Source organism: Microcaecilia unicolor, chromosome 11, assembly GCF_901765095.1.
Source record: "Microcaecilia unicolor chromosome 11, aMicUni1.1, whole genome shotgun sequence".
NCBI lineage: Eukaryota > Metazoa > Chordata > Amphibia > Gymnophiona > Siphonopidae > Microcaecilia > Microcaecilia unicolor.
In genome coordinates, this window is record NC_044041.1 from 184,669,580 (window position 1) to 184,693,432 (window position 23,853).

At 41.2% G+C, this 23,853-nt stretch overlaps 1 protein-coding gene across 1 annotated transcript; it reads left to right on the forward strand.

Annotated features, from left to right (window-relative positions):
- Nucleotides 1–4,930: 4,930 nt before the first annotated feature.
- Nucleotides 4,931–11,631, forward strand: ATP5IF1 (ATP synthase inhibitory factor subunit 1). Its single transcript, XM_030219672.1, has 3 exons — nt 4,931–5,094; nt 7,961–8,073; nt 11,340–11,631. Exons 1-3 carry the CDS (start codon nt 4,978–4,980, stop codon nt 11,476–11,478), a joined length of 369 nt encoding a protein of 122 aa, XP_030075532.1. The 5' UTR covers nt 4,931–4,977; the 3' UTR covers nt 11,479–11,631.
- Nucleotides 11,632–23,853: the final 12,222 nt, after the last annotated feature.

Sequence of the window (23,853 nt, forward strand, 5' to 3'; positions counted from 1 at the left end):
ACAATCTGCTGAACAGATCTAGAAAGAATATTCGTATTTGACCCCTGAGGCAGGCCCGCGTCGGGTCTATTTTTTTTTTTTTTTAAACATCTGTTTATTTAGCAAAGCTTTATCATATACATCAATCATACTTGCTAACATTTCAATCTAATTATTGCAAATAAAAAAACAACTTGAACCCCGCCCCCCTCCCCCCCCCCAGGGTATCTCTTATATGAAAATTTTTCCCCATTTATAGTATCAGCACTGTAAGTCATTAATATATCAATATCATCTTGACAGTCCCCGCCACTCTGCATAGGCGGACCATGTTTTATAATATCTTACCATGCCCCCCCCGCCTCAAAGCAGTAAGTTTGTCCATTATGCAACCGTAGTCCACTTTAGCTAGCACTTGATCTACCGTGGGTATCGTCTGCTGTTTCCAATGTTTAGCAATTAAAGTCCTGGCTGCAGTAACAATGTAGGCTAACAGTCCCGAACAAGGAGCTCTGCTCACTCCCAGTGGAGTATTCAGTAAACATAGGCCAGGGTCAAACACCACCTCTGTCCCCAAACCACTGTGCAGTTTATGCTGTAGATCCATCCAGAACTGCTGAATCAGTGGGCAGTCCCACCATACATGCCAGAAGGTGCCCGTTGCCCCACAATTTCGCCAACAGGCCGCCGACCCATTTTTAAATATGCGAGCCAGCCGGCTAGGGGTCAGGTACCACTGATACAGCATTTTATGGCCGTTTTCCAGCAAGGGAGTAGCTACAGAAAATGTTAATAAACGTTTGAATATTCTTTTCCAATCTCCCTCCTCATATGATCTACCCAGCAAAGCCTCCCATTTTTTAATACATTTGGTCAAGGGTTGGGTCTTATGTAGTAGGGCTCTATAAATACGTGATATCCCCCCACGTCCTTCTCCTGATCTGATAGCTAGTTCAAGTTCCGTGGGCTCTAGGGACAGGTCCTCCCTCGCTTTTTTCTGAATAAAATCTCTAATTTGCAAATAAAAAAACCTGTCCCTATCTCCCAGGCCAAATTCTTCTTTTAGGGTGTCAAAGGAGTGGCACTTCCCATCCTCCCAGATTTGCCCAAGAAGTCGCAGGGAGGACGCCGACCACTGCCCATAGATTCTTTCTACACGGCCAGGCGGAAAATCAGTTGCATAGATGATGGGGGTGGTCAAATGGTAGTTACGTCCTGGAAACCAGGTTGCTCTACACTTTATCCACTCCCCCAATACAACTCTCATCTGACCTTTCAGATCCGATACCAGGCTTCTCAATAACGATAAAGGTAGCCATCCCACCGCCCAAATTGGTACTCCCTTCAAACCCCACTGTGCTGCATAGGTCCGCGTCGGGTCTATTTTATTAAAGATTGTACCATTGTTCCAGTTCTGGAGGCCCTTTTGTGCTAATTCCTCAACTTGGAATAAGTTACGGGCGCACGGACAGGTTTTTACTGTCGTGCATCCCAGTACTGCTGTTGATTCTTTTTCTTTTACATACAGCCATTTCCAAGTCTCAGGGCAGGCAGGTTAAGACATAGGCAAACTAGATATATGCCAAGGGCCCAAATGTTAGGAGGAGCTGTCTCGGATATGTAATTTAAAGGTTCTCATGGTAGATTTTTTTTCGTGTTTACTCAATGCTAGAAGGGGCCAGAGCCACTACTGTCTGAAGAGGCCTATCTATCCTCACCTCCAGTGCATTGCTCTCCAGTCAGTAGGAAGAGGTAGCCCAGTATTTCTTACCAGTTTTTATGTGCAGTCTGAACCACGTGTGGCACATAAGTAATGCCACACTGGGAAAAGACCAAGGGTCCATCGAGCCCAGTATCCTGTCCATGACAGTGGCCAATCCAGGCCAAGGGCACCTGGCAAGCTTCCCAAACGTACAAACATCCTATACATGTTATTCCTGGAATTGTAGATTTTTCCCAAGTCCGTTTAGTAGTTGTTTATGGACTTGTCCTTTAGGAAACCGTCTAACCCCTTTTTATACTATGCCAAGCTAACCGCCTTCACCACGTTCTCCGGCAACAAATTCCAGAGTTTAATTATGCGATGGGTGAAGAAAACTTTTCTCCGATTCGTTTTAAATTTGCTACACTGTAGTTTCATTGCATGCCCCGTAGCCCTAGTATTTTTGGAAAGCATGAACAGACGCTTCACATCCACCTGTTCCACTCCACTCATTTTATATACCTCTATCATGTCTCCCCTCAGCCGTCTCTTCTCCAAGCTGAAAAGCCCTAGCCTACCTAACCTACAGAGCAGCCCTACAACAGGAGCAGAACTGGTTAAGAAAAGGGAGTCTTCTTGTTCAGGGATGGTAGTGCATTGTATTGATCTTCAAAGAGGATGTAATGATGTGGCAGCAAGCAAGTGGGTCCAAACGGAGGAAGGGACCAGAGCCACTACTGCCTGCAGAGACCTATATATTCTCCTCACATTGCTCTTCAATCAGTAGATGAGAAATGCTTCTTACCAGTTTTCATGTAGAGTCATCAATAGAAATCAAACAAAATAAAACATGGAAAAGAAAATAAGATGATACCTTTTTTATTGGACATAACTTAATACATTTCTTGATTAGCTTTCGAAGGTTGCCCTTCTTCCTCAGATCAGAAATAAGCAAATGTGCTAGCTGACAGTGTATATAAGTGAAAACATTCAAGCATTACTATGACAGTCTGACAGGGTGGGAGGAGGGGGGTGGGTAGGAAGTATGCATGGGGACATCAAAGCATATCATTGATATTCTAACAGGATGGGTGTGGATAGGTGAGGGGAGGGTGATCAACAGAGACATACAGCTTTATGGTTTATAATGGGCTAGGAACCCCAGATCCTTGTTAAGTCCTTTCTGTTGGGTGTTAAAATATTCAATCATTCTGACTTCAAAGGTCTTACGTTCTTGTATGGTTTTAAAGTTACCTTTCAGGATTCTCACTGTGAAGTCACTGGTACAGTGTCCTGGTCCTGGTACAGTGTCCAGGACCAGGACACTGTACCAGTGACTTCACAGTGAGAATGTATGGCCAAATCTCAGTTTCTTGATGGGTTCATCTTAATTGTTGTTATGATCTGCCTTGGGAAGCCTGTTGTTATAAAGATGGAATATATTGAAATTAAATGGAAGTAAAATTATACGCTTATTGGGGCACATGGAATCACATCTTCACTTCTCTTTTGTAGAGGTTTACATTTTAGATACACAAATGAAATTTTCTGTTTTGAGCATGTTTCAGGGACAAGTGGTTTTTAAAGTGAAAATAATAAATATTTAGTTTACTGCAGATCTTTCATTTGTTGAAACATAACTAAATGGGCTATAATACAGTCCATTGGTTTTCTGATATTTTGTTCTTCTGATAACTTATACAGTGCCAAAACTGAAAATTCGTATCTCTTCTTTCTGGACAATAATAACTTCATGGGAGCAAGTCAATGGGTATGTCTTACATATTTAACAAAGTTGAGATTTCCATATATACCCATCCAGGCATTTAAAAGTATGTCCTTTATTGATGCCATGTGTTCAGAAACCATAGCCGTAAGTATAGACAGTTATTCAAACATTATCACAGGTACACACCAGAACAAGCATCCATACACATAAACAACTTCAACAGAGTACATCCAAAATTTATTTATTTCTTCTTTTCCATCTTCCAGAATGCCAAACAGCAGATGTATAAAGATCAGTAGGATCCAAAGCAAATAAACGCCCGTATCCTAAGCCACATTAGCACACACAGCCCATTCACTTTGAATGGGCTGTGTAGGCATTACTGCGAAGCTTAGTAAACAGGGGCGAAAGTCAGACGCAACACAGTTTATACATAATTGTTCAACTATCCTTAGGTTTCAAAAAGCAATACCATGTGCATGTAAGGTTTGGATAAACAAATTAAAACCATCAAAGTTTTAACCAAATGCCCCAAACATGTAATACTTGGTAGCAATAATGAAACAGTGATGGAATATATAATTTATAGAATACACCTTTTCAATCTTGTTCTTCAGACTAAATTTAATGACCACCACCTATGATGGTAATAAAATACTATTTACATTATGGAAATTAAATAAGATCAACAGATTTATTTTTCCAGTGAAAATAATTAACTTTGTATGAACTTAGCTGCTAATAGTGTGCTGCTTTAAGTAGAAACAAAAAGAACTGGCACATTTAGACTGACTCTGGACTGCTGTCTGAAGGTAGAACTTTCCTCATTCAAAATATCAAAGTGCATTTTTATAATATACCACTGCATTCCATAAAACAAAAGGAGCATGTTCCCACATGCCATCTTTCTCTTTTGATCTAAGCAAAGGAAAATAAAAATGAAATGCTCCCAGGTTTCAACCTAATTAAGGTTGAAAAATAAATCTCAGTTAAAAATAAAAACTGTGAATGTTGAGCACCTGATTCTCAGAACGTGATATCGGCTGTGGTGGCCCTTCACTCGGCGAAAAGAAAAATCTCCACGAAAACAACGCGTGCTAAGCTGTCCTTATAATCAGAAATGACACACTGATTACGTTTTAGAAGTAACCGATTAAAGGTTTATTTCGTTGTGATACTTCCTCTCTGTACGTCCGTATATTGCATAAGCCGACATGTTTCTAACTATAACAGATAAAACAACAATAAACAAAAGACACCGTAGATACAGCAGCAGCATTGTCTTTTTCTGACTAATATGGCGGCTGCACGGGAGGGGAGGGTCAGTTTCACCCTTTTAACGTCATGCCGCCTCCTGTCTAACCTCCTTGGCTCACGGACATTTCTGTTCCCCCAGCAGCAAAACATATTGGTCACGCTCAGCCAGGAGGAAGCCGATTGGCTACGTTCCGCGTTGCTCCTCCTGCTCGAGACCGCGGAGAGGGTTTGATTCTAGCAGGGATTGGCTAGCGTCTGAAGACGCGTTCCCAAGATCCCTTGCAAGGACAAGGTCAGCGACGTACACCGAATGATAGTAATGGCAGTGGTGGCGACTGCCTCGTTGGTGGTGCGGCGTATTGTGCCGCGTGTTTTGTGCGGTAGTGCTAGTTCCATGAGTGGTCGTGGTTACTCTGATTCCAGCCAGGTGAGCGCAGAGTTTGTATGGCCCGGAGCAGTTCTTCCTAGCTGCGCCACAGCGGCTCCTGGTCTACAGTCTTCTGTATGCTGTAGTGTCTGCCCCAGTTCCTTTCCTACAGATGTTTCCTTCACCATCTCTGGGCTTCCCTGAGGGAGGATCTTTTTGGTTGTCTCTACGCTGATTATGCCATATGTTGCTAATCTTTTTTTCCCACTTGCCAGCAGGTATTCAAATATATGTAACCATAGGTGGGGTGGTGCCGTGGCCTCATCAGTATTTTGCCAACCTAGCGTTAGTAATTAGACAATTTAGGGTGGGGCTGGAGATTGATTTATTTGGCTGCTCCGTCTGCTACTCCCTTATATCATGCTGGGTAGGGTGAAGAAAATCCTTAAGTAGGCCTGTCACTTGAAGTATATTGAGATCCCTTTTCCGCAGTGTGGTTAAGTATGGGGTTTGTTTAATGTTAAACAACTAGGGGCTGGTGATTAGATAAATCAAAGTATTTTTATAATCATAAATTCATCAAAAATTGGGAGAAAAAGGCCTTCGGTTCAAATTTCGTGCTAATAAACCACTAGAGCAAGAGTGTTCCATCTCGTCTTCAACGGCTGCAATCCAGATGGATTTTCAGGATTACCCTAAGGATTTTCATAAGATCTATTTGCATGCATTGTCGCTATTGTATACAAATATATCTCACGCGTATTCAGTGTGGAAATAAGGGCTGAGGTTGGACACCCCTGCATTAGTTTCATGCAGGTCTTTGGTCATAGGTCTTCAAACATCCTGCTCCCCCCCCCCCCCCCCCACACACACACACACACACTTTTTTTTAACAGTATAATTTACCGATGTACAAAGAAAAAAAAATCTGTTTTATGTTTACATAACTGTCCAACATCCAAGTTCCACTTCTAAGTCTCGCATAAAGGTGCCCCACAAAGGGCTTTGTTTCCTCATCACGAGCTGCTTCAGAAGTGAGATTTGCCTTTTAAATCAAAGCTCATTTGTTGTTTGTACACATGAAAGTATCTCTGGCATGGGATGTATTCTTCAAGCACTAGTGGTTATGTCCGGTTGAGTAGTTTTATTTTTTGCAATTAGAAGTTCTTTTTGTTTCCAAAGTTGATAGCGACCTTGGTTTGTAGTAAGTTTAAAATATTATAGACTGCTTTCTTGAATTCCAAAGAAAACATCCAAAGCAGTAAGCAAGATTAAAAAAAAATTATGAATTAACAGCGAATGCTGACATGTTTTCTTTCTATGGCTTCCTGTGTGTACAGGATTGATCATTAAAAGGTATTCAGTATGTCTAATTTACCAGCTTATGTGGTGACTTCATAAAAGTTTCTTATACCCCAAGGAGCTAGACTCTGATCCTTACAGAATTGAGATATATTATGCATTATTTCATCTTTAGAAGGTGTTGGACAACGCTTAGAATTGGCAAAGTAGTAAGGTTGAGATAATCAACAAACAAACAAAACCAGTTTAATGGATAACTAAGCTTTAGTACTGGGATGGTTTGTGCTTCCTCTGATGCCGTTCTTTTATGCACTTGGTTTTATGTGTATGTTTTAACTGTTTACTGATGGTTTATGTTTTTAAGATTTACATCACCTAAAGCTTTTGGGAATTATAGGCAATTTATAAATAAATACAGTCCTCTGATTAGCAGCTTGACTGTCAAGATGTGAGCAGCAACCTTCAAATATGCTTACTTTCCTCAAACATGTTGACTCATCTCCTAACAAGTTTAAAATGTAGTTTTTGGTAATTGTACTTACTATATTTATTTTTATCTCTTGTCATGTCATATCATTCACCTACTAATAGCATGTGAGCTCAAGGAAAACAACAGAATATTATCCCTGCTCACTTTTAGAATACAAGAAGAGTGGACTGTACTAATTGTATTATACCAGCATGCTTTCTGCATTAAAAAAAAAAAAAAAGGCAGCAGCCATGTAGCCAGTGATACCATTGTTTAGAAGAAATAACATTCTCAGTCTGGGTTAGTTTGTCCTTTTCAAATAAGGATTGTTCTTATTTAATTTCCATAATGTAAATAGTATTTTATTACCATCATAGGTGGTGGTCATTTAAATTTAGTTTGAAGAACAAGATTGAAAAGGTGTATTCTATACATTACGTAATTTCAAAGGGGTACACAACATAGTGGTTGCTGTCCCTTGTTTCCCACTACTCTTTTTCACACATCCCATCCTCTGTCCGTTCCCCCTGTCACTGATCAAGCTAGTAGAAAAAGTGGTAACGGTATAGACTGTATCCATTTCCTTTAGCATTTGGGGGTCTGACCTGCATTTAGAATTCTGTAGGCAACAGTACTGCCACACAACCCAAAAAGCCAGTTGGGCTTTAGGTAACCGAGGAAAAGAACATGGTGTGAAGCCTTGCTGTGCTCCTCCTACTGGCCCAATCAGCAGTAAACAAGGCTTTTGATTCATCCTGTTTTTCCTGGTCAACATTTCAAATATGGATTGTCTCTTGAATATACATGGGGCAAATCTTAGAACAATGTGACAGCTGAACTGGCCTTGCCTTGCTGTAAAACGACTGAATTTTCTGTTATAATGTGTACTTCATGGGGATAAAAAAAAAAAAATCTTTAGTACATCTAGACCATTTCATGTCTGTGGGAAAATACTTTCTACATGGGCCCCTATGAAAGGGAGGTGTGCCATTGGGGTCACTTAGAGCATTGTGTGTCCACTTTGGTAGTCCATCTAAAACAAGACATCTTTGACAAGTTGGTCTCCTGTCATTCAGCGTTTGATGTGCAGTTCAACGTTGCATTGTCTTTAATCGCAAAATACTTGTTGATCTCCTTTTTGTGTTGTGCTTATAGCTGGGAGAATTGGGGAAAGGTGCTGGCAAAGGAGGTGGTGGAGGTGGAACGGTTCGAGAAGCTGGAGGAGCTTTTGGCAAAAGACAAGCAGCAGAGGAGGAACGATATTTCAAGTGAGCAAATGCGCTAAATATGGGCAACTTAAGTTTGCGCTTCAGATGGAGACTGCAGATGCAGAAAATTTTACTAGCCTGAGCTAGGGATCAGTAGTACTGTTCCAGAGTGCTAGGCAGGGAATGGGACCTGTTTTCCACTTCACAGAGTGCCAAATCATGGGTAAACCAAAGATGACGACTTTGGAGAAAGAGAAGGCTTGCAACTAACTTTTGCGTACACTCCAGTGAAGATGATACAGTGTGAGAAGCGGGTTATGAGAGAGTGGATAAGGATTTTATGTTCTGAATGTGTGCAAAGTCAAGAGGCATCAAAGATTACCAAGAGTGTGGGGAGGAGGATAGTGTCATCCAGCAACATAAAGGGGCAAGGGAGAGTGGAAATAATTTTGGTTAGTTGGCTGAAGTGTTGACTTCCTTAGCAGAAGATTTTTTTTTTTTTTAAGTGTGTAGCCATAAGAAAATGTGGATCCTGTTTTTTTATTAACAGTTATGTCCTGCCTTGCAAAAGAGACATTGCTCAAGGCAGGTTGTCTATATATAAGAAAGTGTAAATCAAAAATGAAGCCCAGTAATAGGCATAATTATAGTCTGAGCACACCAAATAATGCTGCCGATTTTATTTGCGACTCATTTGGCATGAGGTACTTTGTTAGAGTTGCTTCTGAAATTAAGGCCTTACATAAGTACATAAGTATTACCATACTGGGAAAGACCAAAGGCCCATCAAGCCCAGCATCCTGTTTCCAACAGTGGCCAATCCAGGTCACAAATACCTGGCAAGATCCCAAAAAAGTACAAAACATTTTATATTGCTTATCTCAGAAACAGTGGATTTTCCCCAAATCCATTTAATAATGGTCTATGGACTTTTTTGTTGTTGTTACATTTGTACCCCGCGCTTTCCCACTCATGGCAGGCTCAATGCGGCTTACATGGGGCAATGGAGGGTTAAGTGACGGAAGCTGTCCAAACCTTTTTTAAACTCTGCTAAGTTAACCACCTTTACCACATTCTCTGGCAATGAATTCCAGAGTTTAATTACATGTTGAGTGAAGAAAATTTGTTTTAAATTTACTACATTGTAGCTTCATTGCATGCCCCCTAGTACTAGTATTTTTTGGAAAGCGTAAACAGACGCTTCACATCTACCCATTCAACTCCACTCATTATTTTATATACCTCTATCGTTCTCCCCTCAGCCACCTTTTCTCCAGCCTTGGCTGTTGGAAGCAAAGTGGATCATAAAGTTCTTGTTCTAATTAGTCCTGACACTTTTGGGAAAGCTTTTTTGATGCTGCTTTTAACTCCTAACCCTGACTCACTTGTTCAGTACCCATGTTTTATCATTCCCACCTTAGTAATTCCCTTCTCTTATTTGTCCTAATTCGAGTGTAAGCTCTGTCGAGCAGGGACCGTCTCTTTATGTCCAGTGTACAGCGCTGCATACATCTAGTAGCACTATAGAAATAAGTAGTAGGTTGAGTAGCCTAGGGTTTAAAGTTAAAACAGTAGACAGTGTACATGTTGTTTGAGGAAGGCTGGGATGGGCTCGCTGTTTGTGCCTCAGCATATCCACGAATCCATATTTGAGTTGCTTAAATGTCTCCTGCTTGGGGTAACTTTAGTTCTGATAGAATTCTGTACACAACATTCTAAAATCCTGCATACTTTATATTGTGTTATCTGAAGAAATAACAATTTCCTTTTGGGTTACCACAAACATGTGCAAGAGGCAGGATCTGTGACTGTGCATGAACTTTACATGTCCAGTGCTGAGTTTTGCTCATGTTACTGCTAAATGCCACTGCCAGCTCTCCAGGACAGCAGTGGCAGATCTGAACATAGGCATGGCAGCAGTGCCAGTTCTTCAATGTGTATCAGAATTTGATGCTGGAGGTAGTTGCCTATGCCTCCTGACACCTACTCCACCTCATACTGGCTTTGAGCCTGGAAGTTCATGCAGAAATATCTCTACAGCTTTTATTCCTCCCACCAGCTCATGGAGCCGGGTCTCTACGTTGCTTTGCAGAAGGAAACTGTCTTCTCCTGAATTCTGTACAGAACTTCCCTGGCAGTATAGTGTCTCCAGATGGGTTTTTCTTGTGCATACCTTGCAAATAGTGGAATTCAACTCATTAGCTCAGTATGTTGGAGGAGGATGGCAGGATCTCAGATTTACTGCTTGCTTTTCTTCATACTTATATTGTGCTAAGGAGCTTCCCTCTGGATTTTGTAAGGTGTAATTTATACAGGACGCCATAGCAAGGTGAGCTTAACGGGAACGGGGTTAACAGGAATCCCACAGAGGTCCAAAGGGACTCCCGCTGGAATGAATGCAAGTCTTATGGGTTTTTTACGGGGATGGATTCAGGTCCTGTGGGGTTCCCATGGAAGTGTATGCCAGGCCAGCCTACCTAGCCATTCCTTGTATTTCTAAAAAAAAAAAATGAATGGATAGGGTTGATAGCATTGAAATCCCCATAAGCACTGAGAGAAGAAGTTATCAACGTGGTAAAAATAACACTACTTAACAGTAGCCCAAGTCGGATTGTTTTTGTACAGGGGATGGGGGGGAGAGATTCCAGTGGGGCCAGGTGAAATTTCTGTCCCCGTGCAGCTCTCTACTAGAAGTTCCCAGTTGTGCCAGTGTGCTCAATACTGTTGAGCTATTTTTGTATCTTTCTGCCACATTTTCTTGATTACACTTCTTGATGCATAGTACAGAATAGATTTTTTACACTAAGTCTATTAAAAACATGTTCTTGTGTACTTCTCACTGAACGTTTTATGTTAGTATGGGACTGTCCCATGTGATCATTCTTCTATGTTCATGAACCCAGTGTTATTCTGATAACCATGTTAGTATTTACAGTTTCTAATTGATGACCTACACTATCGTATCGTGCCTTTTTTTGTATGCAAGCATTCTGCCATCAGCACATTTCACCTATTTCCAGTTCTGTACTAGCAAATCTGCATTTCTCTCTTCCATTTTTTTTCTTTGTAGTGAACCAGCTTGTTCACAGTCCTGTGCTGCAATTGTCAATTTCCTGTCTTTAGGTTTAAGTAGACCTGTATATTTGTGCACGTTCCTCCTTGATTTTCTGTGTTTGCTCCTTAGACTGTCTCATTTTGCACTAACTGTTAGTAAATGACCCTTGCGTGGTCTGATGTCTCTCATTGTGATTTTGTGTATGGTGGAAGACACTGCAAGATGAAATAAAACTAAAAAAGTTCTATGATCTTGCTCCTCATTTTCATAGGCAGAAAGAACGGGAGCAGCTGGCAGAGCTCAAGAAGCATCATGAGGAGGAAATAGACCATCACAAAAAAGAGATTGAGCGTCTACAGAAAGAAATTGAGCGCCATAAGTACAAGATCAAGAAACTGTATGATGACTAAGGCTTCTGAATGGGAGGGGTCAGCGACTCCTAAATATTCCTTTGTTAGTCAGAATTGTCCTAGTGTAATAACATTATGCATGTTGTGCAGCTTTCTACATGATGGAAATTATTCTGTAATCTTGACAGACAAATAAAATATACTTCAATCGTCTTATGACCTATAATCCACTCAAGCTTAAAGAAATAAATGAAACTCCAACCACAGCTTCACACCCACTGTGTAACTCGAAAACTACGTATTACTGCGGTCACTCCCAATCCTCACACTATGCATTAAATGGAGAAAAAAAAGCCTCAGTAACACCACCCAGCCAGCCCGATACTTCGGACTATAAGGCGTGAGACCGGTGTGCCATCATCTGGCTTAAAAAACAAAACAAAACTCAGTGCGTCTAAAATGGATGTAGAATACCTCTATTGCTAGAGTGACAAGCGTGTATATGTCTAAACAGATCACAGACTATAATAAAAATCAGTTCCTTTCAGTTGAATTCGTGCAATCTCTATCAATTCAACGGTTACTTATCTCAGCCGAGGTGATCCAGCCCTAAACAACTTAGCTCACAGTCCAATTGCTTCAATGTTCTGTCCTCAATATCACCAGCTGATCGACCCAACAGGGAGTCCCCGTTTCACTTCTGCTGTGTCATGGGTTTTTTTTTTTTTTGTATTACATCTGAAAAATTAATCCTGTGTCTCATGCTGCATCAAAAAACCAAGCAGACAAATAAAATAATCAAATCATTCAGCTTTTATTATGACTTCTCCATTGAATTAAGTTGTGTGGAGCTGAGTTTTAGGAAAAAAAGAAAAAACAAACGTAAACTGAACCATTTTGTTTAAACTTAGCTTTATGCAAAACTTTTCAGTCACCAGCTCCAAATCCCCTATACAAGTACACAGCTATGGAACGCGCTGCCAAAAACAATGAAAACAATCTACTATTTATTTATTACATTTGTACCCCGCGCTTTCCCACACATAGCAGGTTCAATGCGGCTTACATAGTAAATAGAATTACAAGTTTTGAATGAGAATATTATAAATTGTAGTAAACATAGTAATAGTGTGGTTTTAAGGATATGTAAATTAAACATGGAGAGGTAAACAGAGATGTGCAAAAGGAAAGGAGATTGGGAGAGGTAAGGAGTAGGAAGAATGGAGAAAACAAGATTGGGGGATGAGCATAAGGAGATTGGGAGACATGGTCTAAGGTATAATAATCGTCAGGACAGGAATTGTGGGTGGGCTTAAAAAGTTAAGTTGGGTCATTAGGGTAAGCTTTCTTGAAGAGATGGGTCTTCAACATTTTTCTGAAGGGCAGATGGTCTTTGATTATTCGGATGGATCTTGGTAGAGCGTTCCAAAGCTGGCTGCCTAAATAGGAGAAACTGGATGCATAGGAGGTTTTGTATTTAATACCTTTGCAGTTGGGAAGGTGTAAATTGAGGTAAGTACGAGAAGACATTGATCTGTTTCTGGTTGGGAGGTCGATGAGGTAATTCATGTAGTTAGGGGATTCTCCATATATAATCTTATGAATTAGTGTATGGACTTTAAAATTAATTCTTTCTGTGATGGGGTGCCAATGAAGCTTCTCACGAAGAGCTGTTACGCTATCAAATCTAGACTTGCCAAAGATAAGTCTGGCTGCTGTGTTCTGGGTAGTCTGAAGTCTTTTCAGGATTAGGGTCTTGCATTCTAAGAAAACACTGTTGCAGTAATCTGCGTACGTGAGTACTATGGGTTGCACTAGGTTCCGGAAGGTGTCCAAGGGAAGTTATGATTTCACTCGTTTCAGAATCCACATCATGTTGAACTTTTTTTTTTTTGTGATGGATTTAGTATGGTTATCGATCATTACGCCAAGGATTTTTAGGTTGTCAGATATGGGGAGTTTAATGTCTGGGGTGCTAAGAGTAGTCGGAAGGAGTGGATAGTATTGAGATGAAAGGACTAGACACTGTGTTTTCTCTTTGTTTAATTTCATTTTGAAAGTGTTAGCCCAGGAGGTTAGGGTGGTCATGCCATGCACTATCATCTAAACGTCAGGAAATCACTAAAAGCCTACCTGTTCAATAAGGCATACCCTACTGACCCAACTTAGATGCCAACACTTTGCAATCACAGCAAACCCAACGATCGTATTGGACACTATTTAACCTTCCCTTTCTTGACCTCCCTATTGTGCCTGGAACAAATGCACCTTTATTCGACCACAATATCACCTGTACTTGTTTCTCTACCGGTCTTGGCAAATGCCATATGGTACTATGTAAGCCACATTGAGCCTGCAAATAGGTGGGAAAATGTGGGATACAAATGTAACAAATAAAACAAATCTATATATGTTTTTGGCATTTGTTTGTGTGACTTTTGTCTCTGTTAAAACTAGTGTTACAAAAGCCAACACAACCATTTACATAAATCGCTCAAGTAATCCAATACTCATTTACATAAGTATTGCCATACTGGGAAAGACCAAAGGTCCATCGAGCCCAGCATCCTGTTTCCAACAGTGGCCAATCCAGGTCCCAGACTACATCTTATTCGGTCAATAAAGACACTTCTGCAACCTTCAGCTTTAAACATCTTAGTTCATTTGTTAGTAATTGTACAATTAGACTACTGCAACTCTCTATAAAGGTATATGGGCCAAAGACCTTCACCATCTGTAGTTGGTACAAAACACCGCACTCCGGATAATTAATAATGCTGGCCGATTTGATCACATCACACCTCACCACTGAAGTTAGAAACATCCCTTTCTCATTTCAAAAACTGCTCTTAAGACCTTCCTTTTCAACAATGCCTATTGTTGAACCTTCGCGCCTGGGGTGCCACTTTAAGAAGAGTTTGAGCCTACTTACCCTATTGTTCTTCCCCTCCCCTTTCTTATTTTCTTTATGGAGTTCCACCTTACTTGATTTCTACTACTACCATGGGTGTAAAATCTTTGGAAATGTTGAGGTAATCAAGACATTTCTTTTAAACTATTTGGGGACAAATTAAAGTACTTAATTTCTTATACTATTTAAATTTACTGTATTATGTATAGTTATACACACTTAAAACAAGGGTATTTAGTCTTATTGCAGAAATATATGCAACAGCTAGAGATCAATCTACGAGTTGCTGTACTCTACTATCTGACCAGGTCAGTTTCAGTTGAAAACCAGAACCATCAACACTAACTATATAATAATTTTAAGAATCTGAAATTAATTTTCCCGTAGTTAGCATTATCTAGATTTATTCTCATTTGCTCACTTTGGAGTATTGTAGTAATAGTTCCTCTTTGAAACTACCTTCAGTTCTCTGTAATTAAAAAAAATCTGATTTTCAGTTTATGAAATCACATTAACTTGTAGAAAACAGACTATTTAACAGAAAACATTAGCCAAATGAAACATGCCCTTATGTTTGGAATTTGTTATACCATATTCTTCTATTGAGTAGCATGAAGTGATTTACAAAATCCATTATGCACAGGAAAGAAATACATTAGACATACTTCATAAGGAGCAGAGTCTGCTGTATTGTTATATGGGCTCCTACAAGGCTCTCTGAAAGCCTGCTGAAACAAGTAGATTTTCAATAAGCTGCTAAATTGTTCGGAGACTAGTTCAGTCTGCACACTTGAAGGTAATGCGTTCCACAGGGTGGATGCAAGACAAAAGTTACCATGTCTGGATGGACCTTGGAGAGAATAGGAAGAGCCATACAGCAGTGGTTCCCAAACTTGTTCCTGGAGGCACTCCAGCCAGTTAGGTTTTCAGGATATCCACAATAAATATTCATGAGAGATCTGCAATGCACTGCCTTCTCTGCATGCAAATTTCTCATGACTACTCATTGTAGACCTGAACATGTATACTTTAGAGGAAAGGAGAAACGGGTGACATGATACAGATTTGAATATTTGAAAGGTATTAATCCGTAAATGAACCTTTTTCAGACACGGGAAGGCGGCAGAACTAGAGGACAGGCATTGAGGTTGAAGGGGGGCAGACTCAGGACTAATATCAGGAAGTATTTTTTCACGGAGAGGTGGTGGATATGTGGAATGCCCTCCCGCGAGAGGTGGTGGAGATGAAAATGGTAATGGAATTCAAACATGCGTGGGATAAGCACAAAGGAATCCTGTTTAGAAGGAATGGTTCTGCGGAGTCTTAGCGGAGATTGGGTGGCGACACTGGTAATTGGGAAACAAAATGAGAGCTGGGCAGACTTCTACCATCTATGCCCTGATCATGACTGAATAGATGGGGATGGGCTGGAGTATAAATTTTAAGGGGCTTCGACGTTAGCTTCAGAACGTAGTACAAGAACGGTGCTGGGCAGACTTCTACGGTCTGTGCCCTGAGAAAGGCAATGACAAATCAAACTCCGGTATACATATAAAATCACATACCATGTAAATGAGTTTATCTTGTTGGGCAGACTGGATGGACTGTACAGGTCTTTATCTGCCATCATTTACTATGTTAGATATCCTGAAAACCTGACTGGCAGGGGTGCCTCCAGGACCAGGTTTGGGAAGCACTGCTGTATAGTTATTCCTGTTCCTTCCAAGGCCTGTCTGGCATCTACCAGACACAGTAGTTTATGGGAACCACTGCCATACAGTGATCAATGAGTGAGTGGAGAGAGTCTGAGTAGGCGCATAGGGAATAGTTAATAATGTGAGGTAATATGGACAGTAGTGCTACTGTTCCTTGTGACTGATCTATTTCTGAACCACACAGGAATTAGCTAAAGATAAATGTTTTATAACAGCAACTCATCTCTATGGTGCACTTCCCTTAACATATCATATCTCAGAGAGAGAATGTCATCTCTTCAATTAACAACTCAATCTTTTTCCATGCCACTGTAAATTTTTCATATGATTTTCAACCTACCAGCTTCATATCTGTCAGGCTTCTCATGGAAGCACAGGGTTTGTGAGCCTTTGGACCACTGCCGTGGAGCGGCAGTGGCAGGCAAAACCACCCCCAAACCAGAGGCAAGGCAGAACAGGACTGGAACCCTGGACTGTAGTTGTAGCAGAGGCAAACAAGCTAGGACAGGCAGAGCAGGAACAGCTAGACTTCACCTGCGCTTGACCGCTGTTCCCCAGGAGTTGAGCCCCTGGGTGCAGGCGGCCGGCAGGACTTATAGGACAGGGCAGGAACTGGATACCAACAGGAAACACACAACAGAGTCAGGACTAAAAGCTGCCAGGCAGCCACTAAGAAACACAGACAGGTGAGAGTCAGGACTGAAAGCTGCCAAGCAGCCACTAAAAAGGGACACAAGACAAGGAAATGCAGACCAGAAACAAGACTAGGAGCTAAGCAATAAAACCAAAACTAACTACAAACAAACTAGAACCAGGCAAGAAACTCAGACTAGAACTGGACTAGGCAGAAGTGCACAGAGCACACCCACATACCAGGGACCTTTGACGATGCAAAGGCAAACCCATAAGTTTCCAAGTGGCTAATAAAGCCCATCAGCAGCTGAAGTTCAGCTGCAGGAATCACAAGGCAGCTACGGGTGCTGTTCAGGCACAAACAAGAAAAGCAAGTCTGGAACATGTGACAGTTCATAGCAGCCACTGGTTCAGGCCACCAGAGGGCGAGGTGAGCACAGACAAGGAAACAGTCACCACCATGACACATATCTAATCTTTCCAATCACATCAAATGTATCATTTTATTTTTCCTCAAGGTTATACATGGTGCAGGGGCAGCCGAATATATTTTTGGTTTTTTTTGTTGTTGTTTTTTTTTTTTTTGGGGGGGGGGGGGAAATAAGAAAACCAACCTGTGCCCCCACCCGAGTGGGGCAAAAACATTGATAGGGCTATGCCCCCAGAAAACCCACCCCTTTCCACTGTCTGTGGATGGTAGTCTCTAGCCAATGAATCAAGCTGCACTTTTGTGCTATTAATAAAATGTTTTGTTAAGTGTTGCATGTAGGACATGGTGGGCATGGGTGTACCTAAGGAGGAAACAAACCTGCATAACAGTACATATATAATTCAGCAGAAACTAGTTTTGAATCAGTGTGTATCTTGTGTTATGAATTTGCTGTTTGGTGTGCAAAGTGGAAAAAAATTCCTATTTGTCCCTTAATAATAATTTAACATCCCTGACCCGTATTCTTCATAGAAGAGCTAGAAAAAAAGCCTCATTGGAGGAGAGGGAAGCTCTTGAGCCTTAACCAAGATGGCTGCTTTACAGCTTTTGCTCTGCTCACCTCTGCAACACAGTGCTTTATCATACAATTGGAGAGCATTTTTTTCAGCTTTATTTGGCCACATTTGTTTTCACCATGGCTTTGCCTTCAAAAATAGATCATCATTCTCCTAATCAAGAGATATAAGCAGAATCCGCTTTCACCTTGCAAGGCCCCTCTCAACACCAGTGAGAATCGATGATATTTCAGGAACTTTACAGGTAAAAGACTTCCTGAAAACTAATAGCCTCAATTTGATTTAAAAGAAGAACTACTCAGCATTCAGCAGCAAATTACAACACTTTCATCGGTTACTGCTGTTGTGGAAAAAATCGCTTAAAGGCACAAGACGAACAGCTCACCATTCCACGTGTGTCTAACACTTGAAAGAGACGTTGAAGATCTAAATAACAGATCTTGGCGCAACAAAATTAAATTCATTGGTTTACCAGAGAAAGCAGAGGGTACGGATGTTGGAATTTTATGTTCATGGGCCCCCCCAATTCCTCCAAACAAACTTTACTTCAGCCTTGGAATTTAAGCAAGCACACCAGATGCCATCTTATTCAAGGAAACACTAAACTACATCCAAATGTACCTAAATTGCTATGCTATCAGCATGCATTTAAAATTCTTCACCTGGCCAAAGCTAAATCACCCTTAAAAATGAATGGTCTGAAGCACTCTGAAGAAAACAATTTCTTTCCAGGAGACTCTCACTTAAAGGAAATTGATGCCAAATATGGTCTCTTCTTTCTAGCCATAATGAATGTCACCATAAATAGTTCAACAAAATCTTTTGAGAACCTTATGGCTCTCCGTGATTATCTAGAATGCCTTGGATATTCTGTAATGGAGGATGATTCATATGTGGGCCTCAGTGGGTTCTTGAAAGACTTAATAATATCCTGATGATCTTCTACTTTATATTTCCAACTCCTCAATCCCACATGTTTTTTCAACTATTGATTCTTTTTCAAGAATCTCCGGCTATAAAATAAATTAGGAAAAAACAAAGTGTCTCCCTTTACATCAAAATCCACAATAATCAGTCCCAAAATCGTGCAATACTTTAGAATAAAAACCATCAAACGTACTATCTGGGAAAGGAAATAGCAGCATTATTAAAGTGAAAGAATAATGAGAAACTTTCAGTATAGGCTGTTCCTTGCAGCCGAGCTTAAATTTTAGTGAGAAAATGCCAGATTTTGGCTCACTTAATTGCTCTATACATCATAATGCTTCCCAATATTTTCCAACACATTACACAACAAGAACTTTTTAACTTTCCCTTCAAAACTCAAACTCAGTTTATTAAATATTTCGGAATATACCTAGGTAGCACCATTCAGGAAACTATAGATAAAAATATCACTCTATGCAGACTCTTAAAGACATCAGTTTCTTGGCTGGTCTCCTCTATTCTTAACTTGGTGGAGAATATTAGAGACAATAAAGGTGACTCTTGCTCCTAGAATTAATGATATGTTCAGTATGTTTCTTATTGCCGTAGGTTATCATTGGTATAATTCAAATTCCTCCACTCACAACTCTATATGGTTTTTCTTTGAAAGGAACTTTGTACACCTTTACTTCTCTATATCTTGTCCAATACAATAGTAAAGCTAAGTATTGGGATCACTTATCCCCTGTCATTTCAGCCACAATCTCCTCTTTCAACAAACTTCTCAGCACTAATGCTGGGCATCTGCTGGAATTATTTGATGTCTAGAGAATGACATGGGGGACAAAATTTGTCCCTGTCCCATCCTATCCCGTGGGCTCTGTTCTCATCTGCAGAAGCCTCAAACGCTTATGATTTTATATTTAAATCTTATTAATGTATAAAAACAATACTGTGCAACTGTCTATAAATTAGAAATAGAAAACAGTAATAACTAGCAGCTATAATAATCCTACCACCGCCCTCTACCCTTCCAACCCCAACACTAGCTGACTTCTACTACCCCAAGAAATCCTAATGCACCCTGTTAAATTGTCCAGGGGTACAAAATACAACCCATCCTGTATGCCCTATGAAGCACTGTTACAGTTTTTTAATCTGTGGCTGAATAAGTCATCAACAATCTCAGGATTCAATCTAGCTCTCCTTCTTCCACAGTCCCTCCTGCAATAGATGTCTTCTTAGAAGATGTGCTGCTTAGTAAACCAGAGGACTAGTATGGAAATCTTCAGCCTTAGCAACTGATCTTACAGATGAAGACAAAAGCTTTATTTGATTTTTTATTATCCATTGCTTTGAACGTGATCATCAATCACTGGAAGGACAACACTAATTTTACAGTGTACATTTGGTGGAATTGGGTTATTCTGTATAAGGTAACAAACAAAAAAGGAGTAGCGTAACCAACAACACTCTTCTACTGAAGCCCAGGAGAGAAAGAAAGTTTAATTGGCTTTATTCCATGAATAACTGAATGGACTTCGTGTTCTGCTCCAGGAATTACAGCCTGCTTCACTGGCACAGACTACTCAGTAATTACTGTGGGCTCTTTTGGATTCATATTAGGTAAATTAGACTTTTATTACAGGTTCTAAAATCTAACACTATATATATATATATATACACACACACAATGATTACCTATATAATTGAAAAGAAGCAATACCTATAAACGATCATTACATCACTGGTCCTTACATCCAAGCAATGCTAGGAGTTTCTAGAACAGGAAAAGAAGCAATAATACACTATAGTATGCATACGTACATCACTGGTCCTTACATCAGGCTTTTTACATCAGCTGAGAGAAGCCCCTTTTTCAGCGGCCAGAGTTTGACCAAGAGTCTGGTTATATACAATGTGTCCACCCATAGATGAGCTTCCAGCTTCACTGTGAAAGCCCCCCCCCCTCCCTTTTTTTTTATTAGGCTTAGAACTCATGGTCAGAGCTATGGAAAATTACAGAATGCTTGAGAATTTCTGTTTTGGTAAACAAGCCATACTGTGGGAATGTGGTCACATGTTTCTCAGTCCAGGTGGCCAGTCTGAACTCGAAACAGGCTCCACGTCTCCCTTCACATACCAAATTAATTAGAGCTGTGTCTTATCTTCTACATTCCAACTTATTTTCACACAAAGTTAAACAATCATTTTTAAACAGAATTACTTCTAATCAAAAATACAGACCCTGAGTGCACTTGTCGGTCAAGGCAGAGTTGAAAAACAATCTTTAAAATTCACTTTTATTACAACTTGACATGGCACCATCTTTCAGCAATAGTGCCTGACAGTTTGAATGGGCCATGTCGGTGCTAGCACTGCTTAGTAAACATACCCCTAGGTGTTTTAAATATATTGATTCATGAAGTTTGAAGATTTGCGAAAGTTCTTTCCAGGTGTCTGACCAGGCTGTATTATGGTTACTGCACCCAGCAATAGTGGTGACAGATTCAAAAGAGCACTAAACATAAATCAGTCTTTAAAAAGACTATCGATTAAATACACCAAGGCAATATTCTGCTATGGTATTAATGGTATCTTTGTGTTGAATGGTTTGAAGATACAAAAGCTTGCTAATCAAGTTCATGCATATTCACGGCAGTGGCGTAGCCACAGGTGGGCCTGGGTGGGCTGGGGCCCACCCACTTTGTACTCAGGCCCACCCAAAATTGTGACACTCTTGCTGTGGCTGGTGGGGATCCCCAAACCTTGCCAGCTGAAGATTTTCTCTCCTTGGGCAGCCAGCGCTCTTCCAAACGTCAGCCAGCAGCACTTGCCTTGAGCTGACGCTGAGACCGGCCCTTCTGCACATGCTCAGTTTTCGCACATGCAAAAGCACTGAGCATGCACGGCCTGCCAGCAACAGCTTCAGTTTGAGGCAAGTGCTGCAGGGTTTGAGGATCCCCGCCAGCTGAAATATTTAATATTTGGGGGTTTGTGGGCAGGAAGGAGTGGAGAGAGGAGCAAACTGGAGGGTGGCCGGGGGGGGGGGGGGGGGGGGGGGGGATTCCATGCCCACCCACCTTGGGTTCAGGCCCACTCAAAATTAGCCATCTGGCTACGCCCTTGATTCACTGTAGATATCCTGAAAGCCTGACTGGCAAGGGGTACTCCAGGACTGGACTTGGGAAACAGAAAGTCCAGACTGACTTACAGTACCAAAGTATACAATAATCTACTTTTCAAAAATTATTTAAATGTGGGTCTGCTTTGGTTGACAGAGGATGCCTGAAGGAAATGTAGCAGTTTTATTTTTACTTCTCTATTGTATGATTGTTTACTATATATATATTGGCATTCTTTTCAATTACTTATATGTTTTTGTGAATTGCTTTATTTGTTTAAAAAGGAAATTCATAAAGTCTAAATAATCATAAACATAAAAACATCCAAATGAGCCCAAAAGTACTTATCAGAAGAAGCGGATAGCCCCCAACAACTCTGGCTGGCTTCTGAGATGCCTGTGAAAGTCTTTGCATGACATATATTGTGCTGTACAAACAAAACTTTTTTGACAGAGTCAACCAGCAGGGAAACAGAGAGGATATCAGCAATGCTTATCTCTCTTAACACCCCCCCATGTGTCCGTATTGACTAATAGGCCAAAGATGGTTTCCCTCAATATGTGGCTAGGTGTGTTGGTCATAGGCACATAAAAGAAAAAGGGGGTATTTTCCTAAAAATTAAAGAACCTTGAAGGCATATCTGAATAAGTCCAAAAGGAGGCTATGTCCTCTTAAAACAAGGACGTACGTAACCCTAACCCCAATTGCTGTTGTAGCTAAAAATGCTATGAAAGCTAGATTATATGAACCAGCATATTTTCACTTTCTCTTTTGATCTTAATCCTCTAATCCATTGGTTCCCAAGGCTGCTCCTGGAGGCACCCCAGCCAGTCAGGTTTTCAGTATACCCACAATAGATATTCATGAGATAAGATTTGCATGCAGTGGAGGCAGTGCATGCAAATCTTTCTCATGACTATTCCCTGAAAACCTGACTCGGTGGGGTGCCTCAAAGATTAGGTTTAGGAACCAGTGTTCTGTTCCCTTTTTTTTAAATCTCTCTATATAAAACGCACCTCCAACGTTCTAATGAAGCCTCAGAAATTTCCAACATTCTAAATTGAAGTTGTGTAGATCACATAAGTGTCTGCCCCGCCCTCGCGTCAACACGTGAATCCGTCGGGTAAACAAAACAAAAAAAAAGAGGAACTTCACTCAGCTTGAGGGAGGCGGTGCAGAGTTTTTTTTGTTTGCGGGCCGGGACGTGTAGCTCCGCCCTCACGTCAACACGCGATTACGTCGACGGTGGGGAAGTACAAACAGCGTCGCACATACACAACTTGGACGGAGATCCCCGAGCCCCCCCTTGGTAAGCGATGATGGCGGGGCGGTACAGAGAGCGTCACACATACAGAACTTGCACCAAGATCCCGGAGCCACCCTCGGTAACCGACATCAACACACAAAACCTAACCTCACAGCAACAGGCTCAACTCAGGCTGGGAGGGTATGCTGGCATGGAGAAGGAGGAAAGCAGAGAAGGAAGACAGAATGCTGGCATGGAGGAGGAGGACATTAGGGAAGGAAGACAGAACCGCTTAAGAGGGAAAAGCAGGTGGGGAGGGGCTCCTCACACCAGAGAGGTGGGGGTGGGGGCCCTGCGAGAGGGGAAGGGCTCACACTCACTCAGTAGAGGTGGGGAAGGGACAGAGGGGGGAGGGGGAAGGCAGGAGAGGGGGAAAGATGGATGAAACGGAGGATGGGGGGGGGGGGGGGGAACCAGATTCTCACTCTGTCAAACACGCTGTAGCTCTCGGAAAACTCAGTCTCTCTCACTCAGTGTCCAACATACGCACTCGCACACACACATTCTGAAACACACACACTCACAGATACACAAGCACTCAATCTCTCTCACAATCACACAGTCACTCTCTCTCTCACACACACACACACTCACTCTAACATACACTCTACGAGGAAAACCTGGCTAGCGCCCGTTTCATTGGTTTCCGAAACGGGCCTTTTTTACTAGTATCCTAATAATATATCTCAAGCATCCTTGAGTTTTTTTTTTGGGGGGGGGGGGGGGGCAGTTTCCTTATCGTCCCTCCGGACCGGCCCAGAATGTGACTGATAGGTTGTGCATGCTGTAGCTGGGCCCCCCTTCCAGGACCCA